The 23,927-nt window shown below is 42.6% G+C and overlaps 1 protein-coding gene across 3 annotated transcripts in view; it reads left to right on the top strand.

Moving 5' to 3' along the window:
* cadps2 (Ca++-dependent secretion activator 2) overlaps nucleotides 1–23,927 on the top strand; it is a 782,646-nt gene that overhangs the window by 173,631 nt on the left and 585,088 nt on the right. For all 3 annotated transcript variants that reach the window (XM_078568371.1, XM_078568372.1, XM_078568373.1), the window contains exon 2: nucleotides 6,280–6,393. In XM_078568371.1, the coding sequence (XP_078424497.1) occupies nucleotides 6,280–6,393 (114 nt within the window). The remainder of the gene's footprint in view (nucleotides 1–6,279; nucleotides 6,394–23,927) is intronic.

The following is a 23,927-nucleotide window of genomic DNA, read 5'->3' as shown; positions in this document are numbered from 1 at the left end:
ATCTGAATATCGTTGAAGAAGTAAACATTTAAAGCTGAACAAAATATTTGTAACTGTCTTAGACAAACGGGATTAGCATGATAAGCATTGAAAAAGTGGGTAGAGTCAAAACAATGGCACTGAAACATTCACAAAGGCTTTTTAAAGAGAGTGCACTAAATGAGAACTTCTATGGCAGGTAGAAAAGGTGTGTGATCTTCCTAATTCCATCTCTTTATTCCATCATGGTGTACTTGATCTTTTTAAACTGAAACACAGACCGAAATCTTCCGTCTGGAGTCTAAGTTCAGTGGCAGGTGCAGAAGTGGAAGTCATTGCTGCTGTGGGGCAGGACAGCTGACCACATGCAATCCTGCGCTGTACAGCTCATTACATATGCATCTGTGAGAAGCTCACCGATTTGTGCAGCAGGGTGGGCAGGAAGTTGCTGTGCTCACCGTTGCCTCATGGGGTCGAAGGTCCAGGTGTCCCCAGACAGCCTGCGCCATCCCTGCAACCTTTGCCTGGGCAATGCTGCACTCTTCGCTGCTAACCCTTATTCCCTCCCTTGATCTTCCTCTACGCAACTTGCATTGCCACCAACCAGTCTTGAGCATTGGCTGGCAATTACAGATGCTCCCCAAAGAGGACAATGCAGTGGCACCTCACTGTTAATCGTGGAAGAAGTCTACCTCACCGGTGCACGCCACTTATGTGCAGTCATGAATGTGGATGTTCTAATTTCTCAATAATTTCTTACTGGCAGGGGACTTAATTTGGAGGGGGAACTTAATTCTGGTGAGGTAGCCTTTTACTGAGCATGCATGACATGCTATTGTGTGCAAAAGGGCTTCCAGAAATTGTTTGTCAAGAAGCTTGAGCTGCCTCAGAGAACTTAATTGCTGAAGTTCGCCCCACTGTCAGGAAACTGATTTTTGGCTTCCCCCTCCCACCAAACCTCCCGCTTCTGGCAGGACCAGAAGATTCTGCCCCCAATTTTCAATTTCTGATATTTGCTACTTAACTTCCTTTTGTGCTGTTGAAGATTTCTACCTTAATCCATGTCTTTGCAAAGCCCTGTGTAGTGGCAGCCTGGGCAGTTATATTGAGTACTTCTAATTTCTTCCTCTTTTTCTTAATTAATTTGTTACTCTCGGCTGGTGTTTCCAGAGAAGTGTCCCTGCTTAGTTTACAACCTTTGTATAATGTGAAAGGAACATTCAGTCCTGCATAAAATGTTAAACAATCTCCTTGGCCTTGGTTGGTGTATAGGAGGGGTGCAATGATGCTGAGCAAAGGGGAAAGGTGAGGCTGAGGATCCCGTCGAGAGTTTCCGTCCTTTCCTTGGTTCACAGGAATTAATATGGCTGCCTTTTCCACTGCAGGTTTCAATATTACAATTCTGATTCTGATTTCCTTTGGACCAGGCCTACATATTTTAACTTTGCACCAGAGATCCCTGGCGCAAAATACTGCAGATGCTGGAAATCGGAAGTAAAAACGGAAAATGCTGGAAAAGCTCAGCAGGCCTGGCAGCATCAGTGGAGAGAGAAACAAGAGTTAACATTGCAAGTCCAATATGACTCTTCTTCGGGTTGGACTCGAAATGTTAACTCTGTTTCCCTCTCCACAGATGCTGACAGACCTGAGCTTTTCCAGCATTTTCTATTTTTACCCCTGATGTGCCTCTGCCCATCAGCCCTGATGTTCAGGCTCCCTGGCCCATGTTGCCTCCCTCCAGAGCCACCTGATTTTTCCTCAACCCTCTTTCTCCCCACCTCACCTCCCCATGAACTCAACCCTGTCATTTACCTGTAAGCCACTGTATTGGCAGCACTTGCCTTGTGCTGCCCCCTCTCACAACACCAACTTCAGCATAATGAGGTCCAAGCTCAATATCCAGGGCTGTTTGGAATTCACCAATTGTGGGCTGTGGTGGGGAACAGAAGAACAATCCAGAATTTCTCCGCTGCGATTGTTAGCTCTGTAACAGGTGATATACTTGTCAGTACATATTGTTGGTGCTGAGCTGTGACCCACTCACTGCCAATATTAGAGTTGTGCTCTGTCCAGTTTTGTAAGTTTTTTTTAAGAAACACTCGCTCAGCCTTATAGTTCATTTTGTCCACAGAATTACATGAGAACAAATTGATGACTCACTCAGTCAAAAGGTTCTTATACTTAATGGGATTATAGTTTATTTAAAGTGATTACAGAAAATGGTTGTGGATTTAACAGGTTGAGAAACAGGAGAGAAGAAAATAATACAGCTACAAAGCTGCTACATTATTGTATGCCCAGCAATTAAATGCCTCAAAACTCTCTGGTATGATAATACTGAAATATGTATCCAGTAAGTTTAGTCATGCAATCACCTGAAGTGGCCTGTTCCTGTTAATTGCATTCATTCTCCTTCCAATTCTCGGGTTTCTCCTTCACAACTGTAATGCCAGTCTCTTGTGACAGCAGTGAAGGTCTCTTGAACCCCTTTTTCAGGGGTGGACCTGGGTTCCTATATTGACAGACCATACTGTTTTACGAAGCTTCTCATAAAATCACAATACCCAATCATCATATTCTGCACTGTTTGTTTAAACCAGAGAGTTAGAAGCTGCCCACATCCTTTTCTTTACATCAATAATTTTCCATCATATGAAGCCCCTTTTTGCTCAACCTTCCAATAAAGAATTGCAGCAGAACACTACGGGCCCCATCTTGCTTAATTTGGACAGTCTTCCGGGTCTGTTCAAACACGAATATCTCTGTTGTCTGCACTATCTGTTTCTTCCTGATAGCATTAGTTTTAGTTTCGGTTTCACAGTCCTGCAAGTTTATTTTGTTCTCGGTCCAGTTCAGTTCATTGCAGGCATCACGGTTAATGCAGTCAAGCTTTCTGAAGTGTTACGGACAGGAGGGCGTTTAATTTGGAATAGCCCTGATTTCTCCACTCGCAACCTGTCAGTAAACAAAAAGGCATTTTTGATTTTTGATTTCCCCCTTTTACAAGTGGTGGCGTATGTCCCCCAACCCTTCAGTTATCCAATCCTCTGTTAACAACCCCATAACAAACTCTAGATAAGGTAAAATAAGAGGGTTGGTTTATTTTATACACGCACACACACACGCACACCCGCCCCCTTTTTGCATTCATACAATAAAAGAGGGATAAAGGAAAGAAGGAGCTTCAGGGCAAAGACCACGATAAAAATAAGAATTATGGTTTCACGTGAGTCCAGAATCAAAGTCCAATGAGGAATTCTTTTGCAGAGTTCAGCTGACTGAAAACCGGTGGTATAAGATTTGTCTTTCCAGTGGTGGTGGTGTCCCAAGATGAAGTAGGCAAGCTGAGGTTGCATCAGTTCTGTAGGCGTTAGTACAAACTCTTCCCAGCAGAGTCAGGTTAGGTGGGGGCCAGCTGTCCAACCTGGCCAGAGTTTGCTTCTGTATGGCCTATCCGTCAGATGTTAAACAGCAGAGTGAAGATGAAATCTGAAAACTGTATAATTTAAGTAATTCAAGCAGCTCAAGTGTCGGTCATGTGAAGGATGGTTTGGGTCGAGCTATTCAGCTAATGAGGCCTCTTGTTAAAAACCCATTGTGTTTTGAGTAGGTAACTGTAGAATCATTAACACAACATTGGGGATGAATCACAAATATGTCCATAGCTGGCTGGTGTAGACGTCTCGTCTACTATCCTTTGTGTTAGCTTGGCTGGAATGTTTATACGATGCATGGAGTGTTACATTCCAGGAGTTTGATGTGTTACCCTTTGTCCACTTTTAAACTGCTCAAAAACTTCCAGAGCTACCATCCCTTGGTCACCGGCAGCCATTTGTCAGTCCAGCCATTTGTCCAATTTAAAAGAAAAATAATAATTTTATAAAGTAGCCAGTGTTTGGGAGGTCCAGCACTGCCATCAGGACTCAAGTGTATCACAGCTGTGGGATAACCACCATCTGTGATGCGATAGAAATTGTAATTCGGTGAATACTTCTAAGAAGCCTTTAGTTTATACAGTGCCTTGATTTCTCCTTTTCTGAAATAAATCCTAGTGACTGAATCTTAATAACACAAAACTGATTTTAAAAAAAGAAATGGCTTAATTATCAGAAAATCTGAGAGATTGAAAAATGAAGAGGTTTCCAGCTAATGGATTCCATGGTACTGAAGTATGACGGCTGCTCCATCAAATAACTGTCCTTGCTGCTTCCTTGCAGGTTAATTCTTTTTGTAGTTTTAATTGAAGTTTGATTTTAATCATGACTGAATCTCAGTCATTTAATTGAATTCAGCACCTAATGTTCCTGCTATTGATGCATTTAACCATGTTTTAAAATGAACTCAAATATGAAGAAGTTTGCAAACGAGAACAAGTTTAAATTCAAAATTTCTTCATACATTTTGGCTTCACAGCAGCATGAGTAGGTCCACCACACAAATGGCAAAGCATTTATATAGAACTTGATTTACATGAGTTGGGCCTGTTTTTCATGTTTCATGAGTATTATTTTCAGTAAATGGTTGCCATGGCAATCTAGACTTTACATACCCTTCGCACTTGAGGACAGGTTAACTTCTATTTTAGTAGATAAGCAAAACTGTATTGGTTAAATATAAAGCCAGGTTCCTTGGCTAATGAAATGTGGCATTGTTCATCCTGGTCTTACTCCACTGTGTAATTACTAAAAACACAGAGATTTTAAACACTACTAGTACTACTTATTGACATAACTTTTGAGCAATGTGGCTTTTTTGGCAACCTATGTGTTGTGTCTGCCAATTCACCAAGCAAATTCTGGCTAAAATCAAATTACCTGGTTCGGTGGCTGGCTTAGTGTAGATACATTGAATAAAAATTCCTTTTAGTGGCATCTACCAGGCATGTAACAACAAAAATCTCCCTTCCTTGACTGTGATGGGGTTTTCTATTTGAACAGTGCGACAGCTGGTGCTGTTCTGAGGCAGGGAGATGGTCATGGCATAGCATTAGATTTGAGTGCTGGGAACACTGCTTTGCACCTAACCAGGGAGTGCTTGATGCTGCCACAGTGTGAATGAGTGTGAGGTGTTTCACTCCCCTTGCTTCAGTGCGAGATTCTTTTTGGGATACAGTATAAGAATATTTTGACTTTACATCTATGGTTCCCAAAGCTTTCTAATCACTGGGGTTTTCCTTGTATGTCTGGGTCCATTGTAGACTAATTAATAGAGACTGGTTGCTGTGAATCTTCAGCAGCTCCATTATTATTGCCTCATATGACTACCAGGATTGTAGAAGGCAAGCTAGATGGACCTTGCTTTTTTTTTTTGCCTAACAATTCCTATATTCCTATTCCTCTTCCAAATGTGACTGAATATCAGTTTGCTGCAATACAGTGTTGTATATGTGCACATATCCCACATAAAGCCTCAGATTTATATTGTAAATATAAATTGGTTGCCAATAAGGTTGCCCTCAGTGCTAATTTACTAATTGTTAAATTAAATTCTATTTAAAAGTTTATTGCTATCTTTTGTTTAAACATACTTTTTAAAATCTCTTTTGATGGGTTCCTGCTGCTACATCTTTGTCATATTGAGATCACTTAATTCAACATCTGTTTCTTGTGTTACAACATTATTTCTTAATTGACCAATGAAATTATGTGCAAGGAAGGGCAAAGAGAATAGATATATTTCTCCACCACATCCTACCCCTAGCCCCACCCCACCCCTCCCCCAACAAACATTTCTTCTGGGCTACCTCTACATTACAAAGCACTTGAGAGGGAAGAGGACTTGGGTGGACATGGAACAGAAGGAAAGTGGGAAACAGAGAAAAGATGGTGGAGAGAGGCGTATGGCCAAAGGGAAGTGTTTTCTCAAGCCTTTTGAAAGCAGGGAGTTAGGGCTGTGGCAAAGCAGAGGTCTTAGAGATAGCTTCCATGGCATGGCTGAGAGGCTGACCAGTAGTGTGGATAGGAGTGGGGAATTAGTAGTAACTGAGGATGCATGCGTGTAAAAATTGGCCACTTGGGCGGAGTGTCAGAGAGCAACTAACAGCAGTGGAACCATGTCCCAGCTATAATGAGCGCCTTCAGAAAGGAGAGATACGAATGGGAAGAAAAATAAAATATTCCATGGTTTGTGTGACTAGTGCATCAGAATTTTAAATCGGCAATTTGGAGCTCAAAAGAATGATTTGAAAAAGTAATGCCTTTTAAGATGGACTTTTTTTTAAATCAGCATTTTTTTTAAAATATTTTTTTTTGCCAAAAGTTGACAAGTAAAGTAACAAACTTTTCTCTTCTTTTTTTGCAGCTGAACAAGCAGCAGCTCCAGACAGTTAAAGAACGGTTTCAGGCCTTCTTGAATGGTGAAACACAGATTATTGCAGATGAAGCATTTTGGAATGCAATTCAAAGTTACTATGAGGTATGTGAGATGCTTATTAATTTGGCTCAATGATAGCTGGGCATTTGGCCATCCTGCAAGTCCTCTCACAGCTCTTCTGGAGGAGTTGATGTTTTGCTGGGTGTGGTTTCATGGTTGACCACAGTGGCCAACACCAACATATGACCATAATTCACCTGTGGGTCTTGACATTTGAGTATTGATCTTAAGTACTGAACCTGATTTAGTTCTCTCAAAACATTTGTATACTTGTGCTTTCTGCAGTGGTTCTGGATAATAATATAGAATGAGGATCCTGGCCCACCTAGTCCTCTGCTAAACCAAGGCATGAAGACCAGTTATAACACCTGCCACTGCCACCTGGCTGAGATCAACTAACTCAGTACAGAAATGGGATTAGATCTGGGATCTTCCTTACCTTCCTGGTCCACGTGTTAACCAGAATAACTCACTTGAACCATGACAACATGAATTGCAACACTTTAGAGTCATCACAGCCATTCATCCCATCAAGCCCATGCTTGAAAACTATGACCTGGCAGCTTTGTAACTGGTATAGTGTGACAGAAACTGTAACTGTGATAGAAGATTCTGGAAATGTCAGTTAGTAGTGTTGGAAGGAAAATCAGAGCCTGTTGCATATTTGGGATGTTTTTATAAGGGATTTGAGGGATTTCTACCAAATCTTATGGCCAGTGAGATCAGAAGGCTGGATAAGAAATTGGCTGAACATTAAGTTTAGAAGTTGATTCATAAATAAGTGTAAAATAAGTATGAACAAAGTGGCAGGGAGGGGGCGAACCTGACAGGAAGTGCCTGTATGCCCAATATATTAGAGATATATTAAAGAAACTATCCCCTTTCAAGAGGGATCCCTTCAGAGAATTACTGTCTAGTCTTATTTTAAGGGGGTTAGAGGACAGTTGACAGACCTGGATTGGGACACAAGATTGAATAATTCAATCCCAGTTTTATTTGTTAAAAGCACCTGTTGACCTTGTGGCAGACATCGGGCTGGATTTTACCAGCCCTTTGGGGACAGGCTGGGAGGTGGGAAAGATGGCATGGGCAGGCAGTGGGTGGTGAGCCTGGCAACTTCCCACCAGCATGTCATCTTGCTAGCAATGGAAAAGGTGGCTGATGGCCTGGCCACCCGAAGCCCAATCAAGCCATTTAAGTAGCCAATTAATGGCCCCTTCCTGCCTCCACTGGCACTTTACCAGCAGCAGTGGGACCCTCCACCATGTAAACCCTGGCAGCCTCCTGGTGGGGGAGCCCTCTGGTTTGTGCACACTTTGGCCAACAGTGTCCCCCCCCCCCACTCCCCTCCCTCCGAGTGCAATGGTTGTCCCTGTGGCAGTGGGGCAACATGTCCTCAGCAACATTACCCCATCGTTGCCAGGGCCTGCCTGACAGGCTCCGGCACCCCAAGACCCTATTTGCTGACTTTGAGGGCACAAGCCCATTGATATGTTTTCATCCTGGAGTTGCGGCCCCAACATTGACCACTACCGGTGAGGTTGCTGAGCTGGCGGCCCTCTGATTGGCAACACTTGGGGGTGGCCTGGTTTCCTTAACGACAATGGAGGCAGCCACTAAATTGACTTTTGGCAGTGATATGCAGCCCCAGGTCCTGGGTTTACCTGCTTCTAGTCCCAGTGGCAGGACCTCTGTCGCCATGATTAAATGTGACCCATCAGCTCAATCAGATTTTTGCATTTCCTGAAATCTTAGGAGGTCTCACGGGTCTACAGAAATGTAGTTCCTCATAATTTCTGTGAACAGAATGGAGGCTTATTATAACTTAACAAGCATAAATATGGAAAACCCATATTTTGTTAAAAGTAATTGGATTCTTTCTGAGTTTGCAGCACCTGAACTCTGTTGTATATTTGTTTATTCAAAGCAATGTTATTCTTGGGCATAAGTTCCTAAGATCTAACATTATGTGAGTCCATATGTTGCATAGAATATACAGCAGAGAAACAGGCCATTCTGCCCAACTAGTCTGTGGTGGTGTTTATGCTCCACTGGAACCTCCTCCTATTCCATCTCAGCCTTTCAGCTGAACATTATATTCCTCTTTTCGCTCATTTACTCATCTGGTTTCCTTTTCAAAGCATCTAAGCCATTTGCCTCAACCACTTCAGTTTGCATCAAATATTAGTGGTTTACACTACAGGTTTACATTCTTCCAATTAGCAAAGTCCGGTCGATGGCAGGTAAGAAGCAAGTTGGTTTTATTAAAGCATGGTTGGATTTCTTAAATGACAGCCATTCCAACTCTGTCCAAGAATTAGGAATTTCTTCATCTCTCCTGTCTATTTGGTTTGTTGTGTGGGGGTTGCAATGATGCTATTACTTTAATTGTTTATATTTCTTTGAGCTCCGCTCTCCTTTTCATGTTACTTTAAGTTCCAGAATGATGCTGTTGACTTTGGTGGAGTTCGAGTGCATAAGTGTGTCCTGTGCGCACACTTGTGCATGAATTGGGGAGATTGAAATGGAACCGTTATCACCCTTTCCTCTACAAAAGTGGGTAAATCCACACCAATCTGCTATGTACTTTTTGCAAATGTTTTAATACTTTTCATTTTTAGTGCATTTCTTCTTTACTTTTCCATCCTTCCATTTCTTTCTCTATCCCTCCCTCTCTCCTACATCATCTGTACCACTATTTGGCACAAGTCAGAAATTAAAATAGCACTATAAAATCATGGAGCATAATGTTAATATACCTATGAAAAAAGTGGAATAATAAATGAAGCAACTGAAACTGTTGGTGCAGCGATGTATGTAGTATTCAAAACAGAATGGATGAGTTTAAGGGCACAGGTAGCATAGTGGTATGGTACTGGCCTCGTAATCCAAAGCCTGGACTAATGATCGGAAGACATGAATTTAAATCCCACCATGGTAGTTGGGGAATTTAAATTTAATTGATTTCATGAAACCTGAAATTCAAGAAGTGCGTATCAGTAATGGTGACCATGTAACTACCAGTTGGTCATGCAAAACCAATCTGTCCTTAGAGAAAGAAGATTGGCATCCTTCCCCATCCTTCCCTGTCCTGGCCTGCGTGACTCCAGAGCCCAGCAATGTGCTTGACTGAAATGGCCTAATAAGCCACAATGTTACACCAAACCATTATGCTAGCTGCGGTTCAAGAAGGTGGTTCATCATGACCTGCTCGAGAGCAATTAGGCTTTTCCAGTGATGCCCACTTTCTGGGAATAAATAAAGTAAGGTAATAATTTGTGGAGAGGATCTGCATACATAACTGTTTCGAGAACAGGATTGACAGCTAAATATTGCTGTATGAAAGAAGGGAAGAAAGGGGGGGAAAGTAGAGTAGATTTTCCAGTTAAAAATAACATCATGGGGGTAGGAGACCAGGATATAACTATTAGTAATGTTCTCCTGTTGGAGATGGTCATTGTGCCACAGAAGTTGCCAGGCAATGGCCATCCCCAACAAGAGAGAATCTAACTATTGCCACTTGACATTCAATGGCATTACCATCACTGAATTCCCCACTATCAACATCCTGGGGGTTACCATTGACCAGAAACTGAACTGAGCTAGCCATATAAATACTGTGGCTACAAGAGCAGATTAGAGACTAGGAATCCTGCAGCGAGTAATTAACCTCCTGACTCCCCGGCTAGGATTTTCCAGCCCTGCTGCGGGCAGGACCCGCCGCAGGTGAGGTGGCACCCCAGCCACTTGCAGTGGGACTGGAAGATCCCAGCGGCAGGTGGGTGCTGAAGATCCTGCCCTGCCAAAGCCTGTCCACCGCCTACAAGGCACAAGTCAGGAGTGTGATGGAATACCCCCCACTTGCCTGGATGGGTGTAGCTCCCACAATACTCGCAAAGCTCAACACCATCAAGCACAAAGCTGTCAGCTTGATTGGCACCCCTTCCACAAACATTCACTCCTTCCACCACGACGCATAGTGGCAGTAGTGTGTACCATCTACAAGATGCATTGTAGAAACTCACCAAGGCTCCTTAGGCAGCAGCTTCCAAATCCACAACTGCTACCATCTAGAAGGACAGAGACAGCAGACACATGGGAACACCATTGCCTTCAAGTTCCCTTCCAAGTCACTCACCATCCTTACTTGGAATTATATCGCCATTCCTTCACTGTAGCTGGGTCAAAATGCTGGAACCCCCTAACAGCACTGCAGGTATACCTACACCAGAGACTGCAGTGGTTCCAGAAGGCAGCTCACCACCACTTTCTCGAGGGCAATTGGGGATGAGCAATTGATGCTGGCCTAGTCAGTGATGCCCACATTCTGTAAATGAATATGTAAAAAAAAGTTACAGACCCCACATGGATTGAGATAAAAGATATGAAGGGATCCACCACAACAATAACGATATGCTATAATCCACCAAATAGTGGAAGGGAGTTGGAGGAAGGAATGTATAGGCAAACCTATGAGATGTGTAGTGGGAATAATCATGGAAAATTTCAACTCGTAAATAAACTGTCAGGAAGAAGTAGCAAAAGGAGAAAAGGAAATCATATGTTTACAATATACAAGAGACCCTTTCCCACTCAACATGCAGGAAGTCCAGAATCACAGTGTAGAAGAGGCCCTTCGGCCCATCGAGTCTACGCCAACATGTGAGAAACACCTGACCTACCTACCTATCTAATTCCATTTACCAGCACTTGACCCATAGCCTTGAATGTTATGATGTGCCAAATGCTCATCCAGGTGCTTTTTAAAGGATGTGAGGCAACCCGCCTCCACCACCCTCCCAGGCAGTGCATTCCAGACCGTCACCACCCTCTGGTTAAAAACGTTTTCCCTCACATTCCCCCTAAACCTCCTGTCCCTCACCTTGAATTTATGTCCCCTTGTGACTGACCCTTCAATTAAGGGGAAACAGCTGCTTCCTATCCACCTTGTCAATGCCCCTCTTAACCTTGTACACCTTGATCAGAGGTGTCAGCTGTGGCTCAGTTCATAGCACCCTCGCCTTTGAATCAGAGGGTTGTGGGTTCATGTCCCACTCCCGGAAACCAAGAACTGTGATTGTACTCGAAAGAGTTGCAATCTGTGACTGTTGATAACTCGAAAGAGTTTGATCAGGTCACCCCTCAGTCTTCTCTGCTCCAATGAAAACAACCCAAGTCTATCCAACCTCTCTTCATAACTTAAATGTTTCATCCCAGACAACACCCTGGTGAACCTCCTCTGCACCCACTCCAGTGCAATCATATCCTTCCTATAATGTGACGACCAGAACTGCACACAGTACTCTAGCTGTGGCCTCACCAAGGTTCTACATAACTCCAACATGACCGGCCTCGATTGATAAAGGCGAGTGTCCCATGTGCCTTTTTCACCACCCCACTAACATGCCCCTCCGCCTTCATAGATCTATGGTCACACAGGCCAAGGTCCCTTTGTTCCTCAGAACTTCCTAGTGTCATGCCATTCATTGAATACTTCCTTGTCAAATTACCCCTTCCTAAGTGTATCACCTCACACTTTCAGGGTTAAATTCCATCAACCACGTATCTGCCCATTTGACCATCCCATCTATATCTTCTTGTAGCCCAAGACACTCAACCTCACTGTTAACCACCCGGCCAATCTTTGTGTCATCCGCAAACTTACTAATCCTACCCTCCACGTAGTCATCTATGTCGTTTATATAAATGACGAATAATAGGGGACCCAGCACAGATCCCTGTGGTACGCCACTGGACACTGGCTTCCAGATACTAAAGCGTCCTTCTGTCATCACTAAGATAAAAGCAAAAAACTGCGATGCTGAAAATCCAAAACAAAAACAAAAATAAAAATACCTGGAAAAACTCAGCAGACCTGACAGCATCTGCGGAGTGGAACACAGTTAACGTTTCGAGTCCGAATGACTCTTCAACAGAACAAAGGAAAAATAGAAAAGAGGTGAAATATAAGCTGGTTTAACGGGAGGGTGGGACAGGTAGAACTGGATAGGGGGCCAGTGATAGGTAGAGATAGCCAAAAGATGTCATAGACAAATGGACAAAGAGGTGTTGACGGTGGTGATATTAGCTAAGAAATATGCTAATAGGTGACATTAAGGGCAGAAAGCAGGATGAGCAAGGTACAGATAGCCCTAGTGGGGGTGGGGTGGGGTGAAGGGAAGGGATTGAAATAGGCTAAAAGGTAGAGATAAAACAATGGATGGAAATACATTTAAAAATAATGGAAATAGATGGGAAAAGAAAAATCTATCTAAATTATTGGAAAAAAGGGGGATGGGAAAGGGGGTGGGGATGGAGGAGAGTGTTCATGATCTAAAGTTGGTGAACTCAATATTCAGTCCGGAAGGCTGTAAAGTGCCTAGTCGGAAGATGAGGTGCTGTTCCTCCAGTTTGCGTTGAGCTTCACTGGAACATTGCAGCAGGCCAAGGACGGACATGTGGGCATGAGAGCAGGGTGGAGTGTTGAAATGGCAAGCGACAGGGAGGTCTGGGTCATGCTTGCGGACAGACCGAAGGTGATCCGCAAAGCGGTCACCCAGTCTGCGCTTGGTCTCTCCAATGTAGAGGAAACTGCATTGGGAGCAACAAATGCAGTAGACTAAATTGAGGGAAGTGCAAGTGAAATGCTGCTTCACTTGAAAGGAGTGTTTGGGCCCTTGGACGGTGAGGAGAGGGGAAGTAAAGGGGCAGGTGGTGTACCTTCTGCGGTTGCATGGGAAGGTGCCGTGGGAGGGGGTTGTGGTGTAGGGGGTGATGGAGGGATGGACCAGGGTGTCCCAGAGGGAACGATCCCTACAGAATGCCACCAGGTGGGTGAAGCGAAGATGTGTTTGGTGGTGGCATCGTGCTGGAGTTGGTGGAAATGGCGGAGGATGATCCTTTGAATGCGGAGGCTGGTGGTCCAATACCTTGTCATTCCCTATATCAATTTGCTTAAGAACCTTACAGTCTCTCTCCCCAAGTTTGATACCATCATCTTCATTCTCTTGGGTGAAGATGGATGTGAAGTATTCATTCAATATTCTAGCAATGTCCTCTGGCTCCCCCCATAGATTGCCCCCTTGGTCCCTTATGGGCCCTACTCTTTCCCTGGTTATCCTCTTCCCATTGATATACTTATAGAATATCTTGGGATTTTCCCTACTTTTACCAGCCAGAGCTTTCTCATATCCCCTCTTTGCTCTCCTAATTGCTTTCTTAAGTTCTACCCTGCACTTTCTGTACTCCACTAATACCCCTGTTGATTTGCTTCCCTTGTGCCTGCTAAAAGCCTTTCTTTTCCTTCTCATCGTAACCTGAATATCTCTGGTCATCCATGGTTCTCTGGGCTTGTTACTCCTTCCTATCACCCTAGAGGGAACATGTTGAGCCTGTACCCTCCCCATTTCCTTTTTGAATGCCCCCCACTGTTCCTCTGTAGATTTCCCCACAAGTAGCTGTTCCCAGTCTACCTTGGCCAGATCCTGCCTTATTCTACTAAAATCCACTCTTCCCCCAGTTCAAAATAATTTTTTGCAACTTGTCTATTTCTTTGCCCATAAACTTAAACTGTACCATGTTGCGGTCGCCATCACTAAAATGCTCCCCACCACTGCCTCAGCCACCTGTCCGGCTTCATTCCCCAAAATTAAGTCCAGCACTGCGCCGTCCCTTGTTGGACCCTCTACATATTGACCTAAAAAGTTCTCCTGTACACATTTCAAGAAATCCACTCCATCCAAGCCCTTATCACTATGTCTATCCCAATTAATGTTGGGAAAGTTGAAATCACCTAATATAACTACCCTATTGTTATTATTTTTACACACCTCTGCAAATTGTGCACGATTTTACCAGCCAGCAAGAAAAGAATCACTGCTGGATATTATAATGGGTAATGATCCAGAACAGAGGTGCAAAGAGCAGGAGAGCATCTTAATAGCAGTGACTACAACATAGTGAGGTTCACAATTAGGATTGTGAGTGATGTAAGGAGAAGGATTTAGGTAAGGGCTGGAGAAGATCAAATTATGGAAAAAATGAGGAAACTAAAGAAGGTAACCTAGGATAACATACTGCAAAATGGAGAGATAGCAAACAGTGAGACATCTTTGAAAGGGTAATTAATAGGGTTCAGGAAAAATATATCCCACTTAAGACCAAAAACAAGTAGGCTAATTGTAGGGCCTGTGGGTAAATAAAGAACTAGAGGGAAAATTGAATGTAATGAAAAAGACATATAAGAAGTACTTGGATACCAAAGAGAGGATGACATCAGGAAATATGAGAAACTTTAGAGAGAAGTTTAAAAATATCAGGAAGCCAGAGAGAAATTACAAAATCAAATCATCAAGAAATATAAAAAGAAATAACTAAATGTTATAAAAACACAAATAAAAGGAAAATTAAAGGGACAGGTCCAGTGAAAGATGATAAACTCTTAGGTAATGACAGAGAGATGGCATAAGTTCTAAAGAACCTTTTTACCTCAGTTTTTACTAAAGATGATTTTAAGCAATGATATTTCTCTCAAGGATGAGCTTAAAAAGAGTATTTAAAACAGTTGGGATAGGAAGGGAAAAAATAATTGACAAACTAAAAAAAGATAAAATTGCAGGTCCAGGTGGTATGCTCAAGGAAACCAGGGAGCAGGTAACAGAGATGCTAAGTTTCACAAAAGCAAAATGTCAATCGAAATGAGGGTAATGCCAGAGGACTAGCAGACAGCAAATATTGTTCCCACATACAAAAATGGAGATGGAACAAAATCTGGGCATTCTAGTAAACATCAGTGATGATAAGAATACTGGAACCTACACTCCAAGTGAAAGCATCTATAGACAGAAATTATAGCACAAAGCAGTCAGCATGGATTCTGAAAGGCTAAGTCATACTTAACTTGCCTGACAGAATTCTTTGAAGAGGAACAGAAAGAGTTGACAAAGATAATGTAGTAGATAGCAAATACTTGGAATTTCAAAAAGTCTTTTGAAAGGTATCACGCGGTATCCTCTTTAAAATTATTAATGAGTCAGAAAGGATAGATGTGGAGTGAGTACTTCCACCAATGGGAGAATCCAAAACTAGGGGCTAGAAATATAAGATAGTTTAAATCCAATAGGGAATGAAAGAGAAATTTCTTCAGCCAACAGTTAGAATGTGGAACCCGCTACTATAGGTGGTGGTTGAGGCAAATGGTTTATTTTCAAAAGCAAACTGTAGTAATTATAGTTCTGATAAATGTAGGACTGTAGCTTTAAGAATAATCCTGTGTTGTAAGATCACGTGATCTATGTAAACCAATGAGTTAGCAGCGCGGGGAAGCTCTGGGGGAGAGTTCATCTTTAGATATAGAGTTTGATTCACACATGTAGCTGCTGCTGCTGTCGTCTTGTAAATAAAATTCAATGTTTCCACCAAGACAAGTTGCCTGGAAAATCAACTCTATAACAGAAACTAAATGAGTCCATGTAAATGAAGAGAATAGAAAGACATGCTGCAGCACTGAGGTGAGACAAATGGAATGGGAGGAGATTTGTGTGGAGTACAAACATCAGCACGGACTCCTTGGGCCGAATGGCCTGTTCAATTGCTGAATATTCTGTATAAACTTTTATTTATCCATATAGTTCGTTTATGAAAACTTGCTTAATATTGTTTTGAGAGTAGATGTTTCTAAGGAAGCCAAAAGCCAAGTAAATTCTATATTTATTCGACCCTTGCCAAATAAACCAAAGCACAGAGCTAGGTTACAGCTCTCTGTGTTAACCAGGTTTTTCCTTCAGTTCTAGCCACAGCTTTAAACATTAATATTCTGCCTTGTGAAAATAATTGGCCCCTGTCCAGTAGCTAAAAATCCTTGCTTGGTGTCCGTATGCTTGGATATCCAGTGAGCACAGGATCAGGCTCATCTGTGATGTCTCCTAGAGTTAACAGCTTACAAAGATCCATGCTTACACTCGTAGAATGGCTACTATGAGGATAAGCTGGACTGGTTGCATCTGAACAGTGCCTGGACTGAGTTCCTTGTGGGTTATTTTGCTAGTGCTGTTGGGGAGGGTTTAAACTAACTCGGCAGGGTGTGGAAACCAGGAGAGAATATTAGAAAGTAATACCAGGGTGCACGGAATGTTGGAAGAGGCAGATAGCACTAAAATAGAGAATAGTAAGCTAATAGTCGGAGTAAAGTAGCAAGTAATGAAGTCTGAATCCGGGTTATACTACATGTATGTGAGTGCATGGAGTATAGTTAATAAAATTGGGGAGTTACAGGCACAGATTGCCTTGTGGGATTATGATGATGTGGCGATAACAGAGACCTGGCATAAGGAAGGGCAGGCCTGGGTGATAAATATTCCTGGTTACAAAGTGTTCAGAAAAAATAGAAAAGGGGAAAAAAGGAGGGTGGCGTCTATGGTTAAGGGGAGTATTGCAGTACTGGAGAAAGAGGATGTGTCAGAGGATTCAAGGACAGAATCGATTTGGCTAGAGCTAAGGAATAAGAAGGGTGCAATTACATTGCTCGATGTAATGTACAGACCACCAGCTAGTGGGAAGTATACAAAGGAACAAATCTGCAAGGAAAGTAGAGAGGCATAAACATCATAGAGTAGTTATAATGAGGGACTTTAATTACTCATATGTAGACTGGGATAGTGGTAGTGTAAGGGGCAGTGAGGGACAAGCGTTCCTAGATTGTGTTCAGGAGAATTTCCTACAGCAGTATGTGTCCACTCCAATGAGGAAGGAGGCACTGCTAGACCTGGTTCTTGGGAATGAGGTGGACCAAGTAGATCAAATGACAGTAGGGGAACATTTAGGGGACAGTATTCATTGTATCAAGGTTTAGGATTATGGTGGAAAAGGATATTGGTCAATCCAGAGTAGGATTGGCACAGAGCGGACTTCATTGGGGCAAGAACTGAGCTGGGCCAGATAGTCTGGAACCAAAGGTTGGCAGGAAAAACAGTAACTGAACAATAGGATACTTTCAAAGAGGAGATGGTTTGGGTACAGTCAAGGTATGTTCCCTCAAAAGGGAAAGATAAGACAAACAAATCCAGAGCTCCCTGGATGACAAAGGAGATAGAAATTAAGTTAAAGAAGAAGAATTGTGCTTACGACAGGTGTCAGGTAGCAAATAAAATTGAGAACTGCTGAATACAGAAGGTTCAGAAGGGATGTGAAAGAGCAAATGTGAGAAGCAAAGAGGGATTATGAAACACGACTGGCAGCTAACAAAAGGAAATCCCAAAGTATTCTATAAGCACATCAATAGTAAAAGGGTGGTTAAAGGAAGAGTAGGGTCGATTGGTGGCCAAAAAGGGGATTTACACAGGCAAGAGGCATGGCTGAGGTGTTCAATGAATCCTTCACATCTGTCTTTACCCATGAGGTAGATGCTGTGCAGGCCATGGTGACAGAGGAGGAAACTTAAGTCACTAGAAGGGTTTAAAATTGATTAAGGAGGAGGTATTGGATAAGCTGTCGGTTCTAGAGTTGATAAGGCACAGGGACCGGATGAGATGCATCCAAGAATATTGAAGAAAATGAGAGTGGAAATTGCAGAGGTACTAGCCATAATCTTTCAATGTTCCCTGGATTCGGGGGAGGTGCTGGAGGACTGGAGAATTGCAAACATTACGCCCTTGTTCAAAAAAGGTTGTAAAGATCTGCCCTGGTCTGGTTATATAGACCAGTCAGTATAACTTCGGTGGTGGGGAAACTTCTAGAGACAATTATTCAGGATAGAAATAATAGCCACATGGAAAAATGTGGATTGATTGTAAAGAGTCAGCATGGGTTTGTTAAAGGAAAATGGTGTCCAAGTAACTTGCTGGAGTTTTTTGAAGAGGTAACAGAGATGGTTGATGAGGGAAAGGCTGTAGATGTGGTGTATACGGACTTCCAAAAGGCGTTCTATACAGTGCCACACAACAGACTTGAGGAAAGTTATAGGTTATGGAATAAAAGGGATAGTAGCAACGTGAATACAAAATTGGCTGAGGGATAGGAAACAGAGGGTAATGGTTAATTGGTATTTTTCGGGCTGGAAGAAGGTTTGTAGTGGAGTTCCTCGAGGGTCGGTATTGGGACCTTTGCTTTTCCTGATTATATATAAATGATCTAAATCTTGGTGTGCAGGGGACAATTTCAAAGACTGCGGACGACACAAAACTTGGGAGAATTATAAACTGTGAGGCAGACAGTGTAGACTTCCAAAAGGACATTGACACATTGGTGGCATGGGCAGATAGGTGGCAGATGAAGTTCAATGTGAAAAAGTGTGAGGTGATGCACTTGGCACAATGAACATGGAGAGACAGTATAAAATAAGGGATACTATTCTAAAGGGTGTGCAGGAGCAGAGAGACCTGGGTGTATATGTATATAAGTCATTAAAGGTGGCAGGACAGGTAGAGCTGTTTCTAAAGCATACAGTATTCTAGGCTTCATTAACAGGGGCATAGAGTATAAGATGAACTTATATAAGATACTGGTTAGACCTCAACTGGAGTATTGTGTACAGTTCTGGGTGCCACGCTATAGGAAGGATGTAAACGCATTGGAAGGAGTGCAGAAGAGGTTTACAGGAATGGTTTCAGGGATGAGACCAGTTATGAGGAAAGATTGGAGAAGTTGGGACTGTTTTCCTTGGAGAGGAGAAGGCTAAGAGGAGACTTGATAGAAGTTTTCAAAATCATGAGGGGTCTGGACAGAGTAGATAGGGAGAAACTGTTCCCGCTCGTAAATGGATCGATTACCAGAGGGTACAGTTTTAAATTGTTTTGCAAAAGAAGCAAATGCGAGGTGAGAAAAAACTTTTTCAGCGTTTGGAATGCACTGCCTGGAAGTGTGGTGGAGGCAGGTTCAATTGAGGCATTCAAGACCGCAATGTATGATTGTTTCTATTAAACAATGTGCAGGATTGTGGGGAAAAGGCAGGAGATTGGCACGAAGTTAAAATGCTCAGAGAGCCAGTGCAGACAGGATGTGCCAAATGGCCGCCTCCTGCGCGGAAACAATTCTGTGATTCTGTGAAGTAAAGAGAGTGTCAGTCAATTTTGAGGCTTGGTCTCTAAGATGGGAGTCCAGTTTTGCAGCATTGTCACTTATTGCACTGTCCAAAGTGTATTGGCTTGGAAAAGTAATTTAACTAATTCCACTTTCCCCATGTTTGAAATATATTTTACAGTTGATCTAAATAGCTGGCATTTGCTTACATTCTGTCAAAACTTGTCTTCTAACTGATGAGCTGTTATGCAAGTTGTTGCCTGCAGTGAGCCATGTGGTAGAGAGTTGTTAATAAATAGGAAAAGCATCTTGTACAACATTTCAAAATCATTGCTTCACAAAATAGCAAGCAAAAGGAACAACCAGAATGACAGTACAAGTCACTTCAAGTCAACTCAAACGAAAATGTGTCAGGTTGGAATGAAAGGTCTGTAGAGACACCTACCAGAGTGAGAGGATACCAGATGCTTTCGGTGAATGTTACCAACTCCCTCTGTGCAGAAGGAAGGTTTGGTGACATGGTTGGGTTTCGTCTGCACTGGTACAGTGAAAATTATGTACGTTGTGGGACCTGCTTCACCTCACATATAAATGTGTCTTGGAGACTAAAATGACTGTTAATGCCAAGAACATTAATTGACCGTAGTTTAATTTATCTTCCTCATTTGGAATGATTTAATGCCAGAAACCTGGGATGTGTAATTGTGTTAGTCCCAGTTCTAAAACCCATCCCTGAATGTGATCTGTGAATTATCATAAGGGCTGTAGGACTATGCTCCCCATTTTAAATTGGAATGCAGTTTGCAAGAGGCAGTATTGTGCCTCGCAATTTAAGAACTGACCAAGTTATCTGGACAAGCCTTCTATTTTTTTCCTGAGTCTTTGCTACTTTCACAACCACCACCTCCCTTCCCCTGATAACTGATGTTTCAAAGCTTTGTGATGAAACATTGAAGTTGACTAAAGTCAAAAGTTATGAAGGTAAGTTAGCAACAATCCAAGTGTAACAAATGAGATACAAAGAAAAGGCTTCTCTTTATTCCTGTGTTGTGGAATTTAAATTGTTTTCATTCCTAATTGGTTAGTTATAAAGCTGTTGCTAAGCAAAATGTTGAGGCTTATCAGAGATGCATTGGTCTGTTCTGGCCCTTTACTGAATTTGGTGCAGCTCAATCCATCTTTTCCCCTTTGATCTGCAGGAATCTGCATTTAATTTTAAATAAATGTAACTTGAATAAATATGATCTGCCATTGGCCTAAATGTTCTGGAGCAGTTGAATAACACTTTGTAATTTATGTCAACTATCATTTCTTAAACCTCCATAGTTAATCATTCTAAAGTGGCTAATCCTGTATTTATCATTTGTTGACGTTACAGAGCATGCTGGCCTTCGTTGTGTGCTATCAGGATTAATGTCAGCAGATGGCCTAGTCATGTGGTGTGGGAGAACTCTAATTCATGTTGCCATGGAGCCCAAGGCTCTACTGAGTTGTTTGTGTGAGCCATGCTACTGTAGGGAAAATGCTGAGGTGAGGCTAGCTGTTTCCTGGGGGAAGTGAGCAGAGCACTTAAAGGTTGAAGCTGCTATTTACAGAGCTGCTTTATTGTTTCCTCAGTAGAAACCTACAAGTGACTGGTAGATAATGTGGGGAGCTTCCATTTTCAGATGCAGTTTTGGAGACATTACTGTGAGAAGTGCAGGAAAGGAGAATTGCCCTGTGTGGGAGCCCAGGGCATGGTGCACACAGGAGAATTATGTACTCTTCTTGGCTTGAGGTGGTGCATGCAGTAAATGCTGTGTCACCCAACCAAAAATTGTAGGAACAAAAAAAAGCCAATAATGCCAGATCTGAATGATATAAAATAGGCTGGAGAATACCTCACAAAATGGCTAGATTATATCTGCTGGAAGTTTCCTTTTAAATGTTTTAAATCCTGACTGAGATTATGGCAAATCTTACCAAGCTTCAAGTGCTAACCCATGCAACAGCAGACCTGAATTTATTGCTGTCGCACAAGTGGTTGTCACACTATCATTTAGAAAAGTGAGCCCACAAGTCAACTTTAAAAACCTCTCTCATGCATGGCGCATGTACGTTTACTCATGCATGAGTTGGGATGTGGAATAGACACAGGTTTCACTCTACCTTCAAACCCCCAACACCAAAAATTATTGGAATAATTCTAACCTATCCCACTGGATGGGAAACTGACTTGATTGGGTAGGTTGACTCTTTCACACCTGACAAAATACTCTCTCATTGACTTCAATGGAGAGTACAGTTGTGTGGTGTGGAAAACAGCTGGCTGGCTGGCCTACGCTCTCCCTTTTCCTACCTGACAGACTAGGTTAAAGTTAGCTGCTGCCTCTCTCCCTAAAGGACAAGGTAATGTAAATAGGGGGGAGTAATCATAATGGAGGAGAGATCCCCTAATTTTAGACAACTGAGTCCATTCAAACGGCCCATTCTTGGTGGCTTAGAATGGATAGAAAGGACCTATTTTCCTTAGTAGATAGATCGATAACCAGGGGATATAGATTTAAAGCAATTGGGAGAAGGATCAGAGGAGAGTTGAGGAGAATTTTTTTTCAGCCAGTAGCCTGGAACTCACTTCCTGAATAGGTAATAGAGGTAGAATACCTCGTCACATTTAAAAATTACTTGGATATGCACTTGGTCTATAGCCCTGCAGATTACAGCACTTCTAGAGCTGGAAAGTGGGATTAGGCTGGATCGCTCCTTTTCTGCTGGCACTGACATGATGGGCCAAATGTCTTCCTTCTGTACCATAATTTTTCTGTGTTTCTATCTTGAGGCCTAAGAGCACAGTGCAAGTGAGCATGGCTGATGCCTACTCGGGAGCTAGTACCATCCTATACTTGTTTACTCACTTCATGATGTGTACATCAAGACATGAGCACCGCAGCAATGTAAGCTCCATATAAAAAGCATCTTGCGGCCAGCACACAACAAGGCCATTCGACCCATCGACCCTATGACAGACCTCTGGTAGAGTTATCAGTTAATCCCACTTCCCTGCTCTTTCCCAAAAGCCCTGTAATTTAATCACCTTTATTTTCTAACATTGCAACATGTGTTTTTCTACAAGCAATTCCAAAGAATCAGCCATGGAATCTAGTAGCATACCCACGTCCAGCTTTTAAGAGCTTGTGTCACTCGCTCCTTCCATAGCAAGTACAAACACTGATATGTGCAACCTGCAGGATATAATGATACACTGATTGTAGTTGAGTAGGTACTGGTGCCAAAGGAGAAGCAGGAACTGGCTTGCTGGAAGGCTAGTTTGCATTCTTCCCCAGTTTTCGATCACCATGGTTTTAAAAGTAGGATGCTATCCAAGACCAGCATTTTTCTTGCTGTGATTGATCAGTGTGCCCAGGTAGGGCTAGTAATGAATGTGGAGCAGATCACTGGTTCAGGAGCTCTGAGGCTGGTTTTCGCACTAATCAGTAGATGCCCTGAAGGAGTGTTACAGCAGCAGACCTATAGTTGTAGTAAGCTGCTGCTTCTTTGGGTGATGCCAAATGGAATCCACCTAGCCCTTCTTTTCCAGAGATGCCAATGTGCCAGGAAGCGAGTAGACTAACTGGCCACTCTAATATGAGATGTGACAGCGCCAGTTGCAGAGTCCTATCATGACCTGACACAGCAAGGTACAGGACCAGCTTGATGATCAAGAAATTAACACCCAGCAGTTAGCCACCTACTTTGACCTGCCACCTAGAAAGAGAAGTAGATCAGAAAGACACCACAATGCACACACATGCAGACAGACACTTTCGCATTCACTCACTCACTCACGCTCTCACATAAAGGCATTCAAACGCTAGCTATATATTCGAAGAATTTTATTCTAATAGAACAACATATGAGCATATTAAAGGATGAGTATTCTTATTAATGGCGTTCATGCAGGAGCCAATTTTGCTGCAGCTGTACTGTGATGCCCATGCGGGGTGGTCTATTGTTACACTGGGCAAATGTGACACTTAGTTGAACATCTTCTTTGAGAGCCTTGCCACCTAGAATGATGGTTTAGCAGGGATATTATCGAGCTAGCTTATTCAGTGTCTTGCTCCTTACCCCTGTTCTATTTTTATGCCTCCAGATGGAAGAGTTATGCAACAGAAATCAGCCACCTTGGAGATGAGGTTATAAAGCAAAATGCTCTTGATTGGGTCTGGAATCATGAAGTGTTGCTTCAAGGTGCATGTAATGTGTTTGATTAAGATCTTGGTGGGCCTCATTGTGTTGTGTCTCAGCTGTTATTTATAGTGGTCTCAATAGCGCCATAAGCCAGTGCCAAAGAAGGTAACCTTGGTCTTTGAGAGATCATCCTTGCTGTCTGCCTTCATCTTCAAATTTCCCAGGATCAGAGATTAGGGCCTAGATTCGCTTCTGAATTACCGTCCAATCTGGGGCACTGAACACCATAAAATAGACTTTTATAAGCTATCTACTCAATTCATCACATGCACCTATAGTCCCCTCTGAAAAAAGCCCCAGTTCCCTTTAAAGACCTCTACAAGACAATTCCA

Source organism: Cetorhinus maximus, chromosome 22 (genome assembly GCF_964194155.1).
Source record: "Cetorhinus maximus chromosome 22, sCetMax3.hap1.1, whole genome shotgun sequence".
NCBI classification, from domain to species: Eukaryota; Metazoa; Chordata; class Chondrichthyes; order Lamniformes; family Cetorhinidae; genus Cetorhinus; species Cetorhinus maximus.
This window is presented reverse-complemented; position numbering and strand designations above follow the sequence as displayed.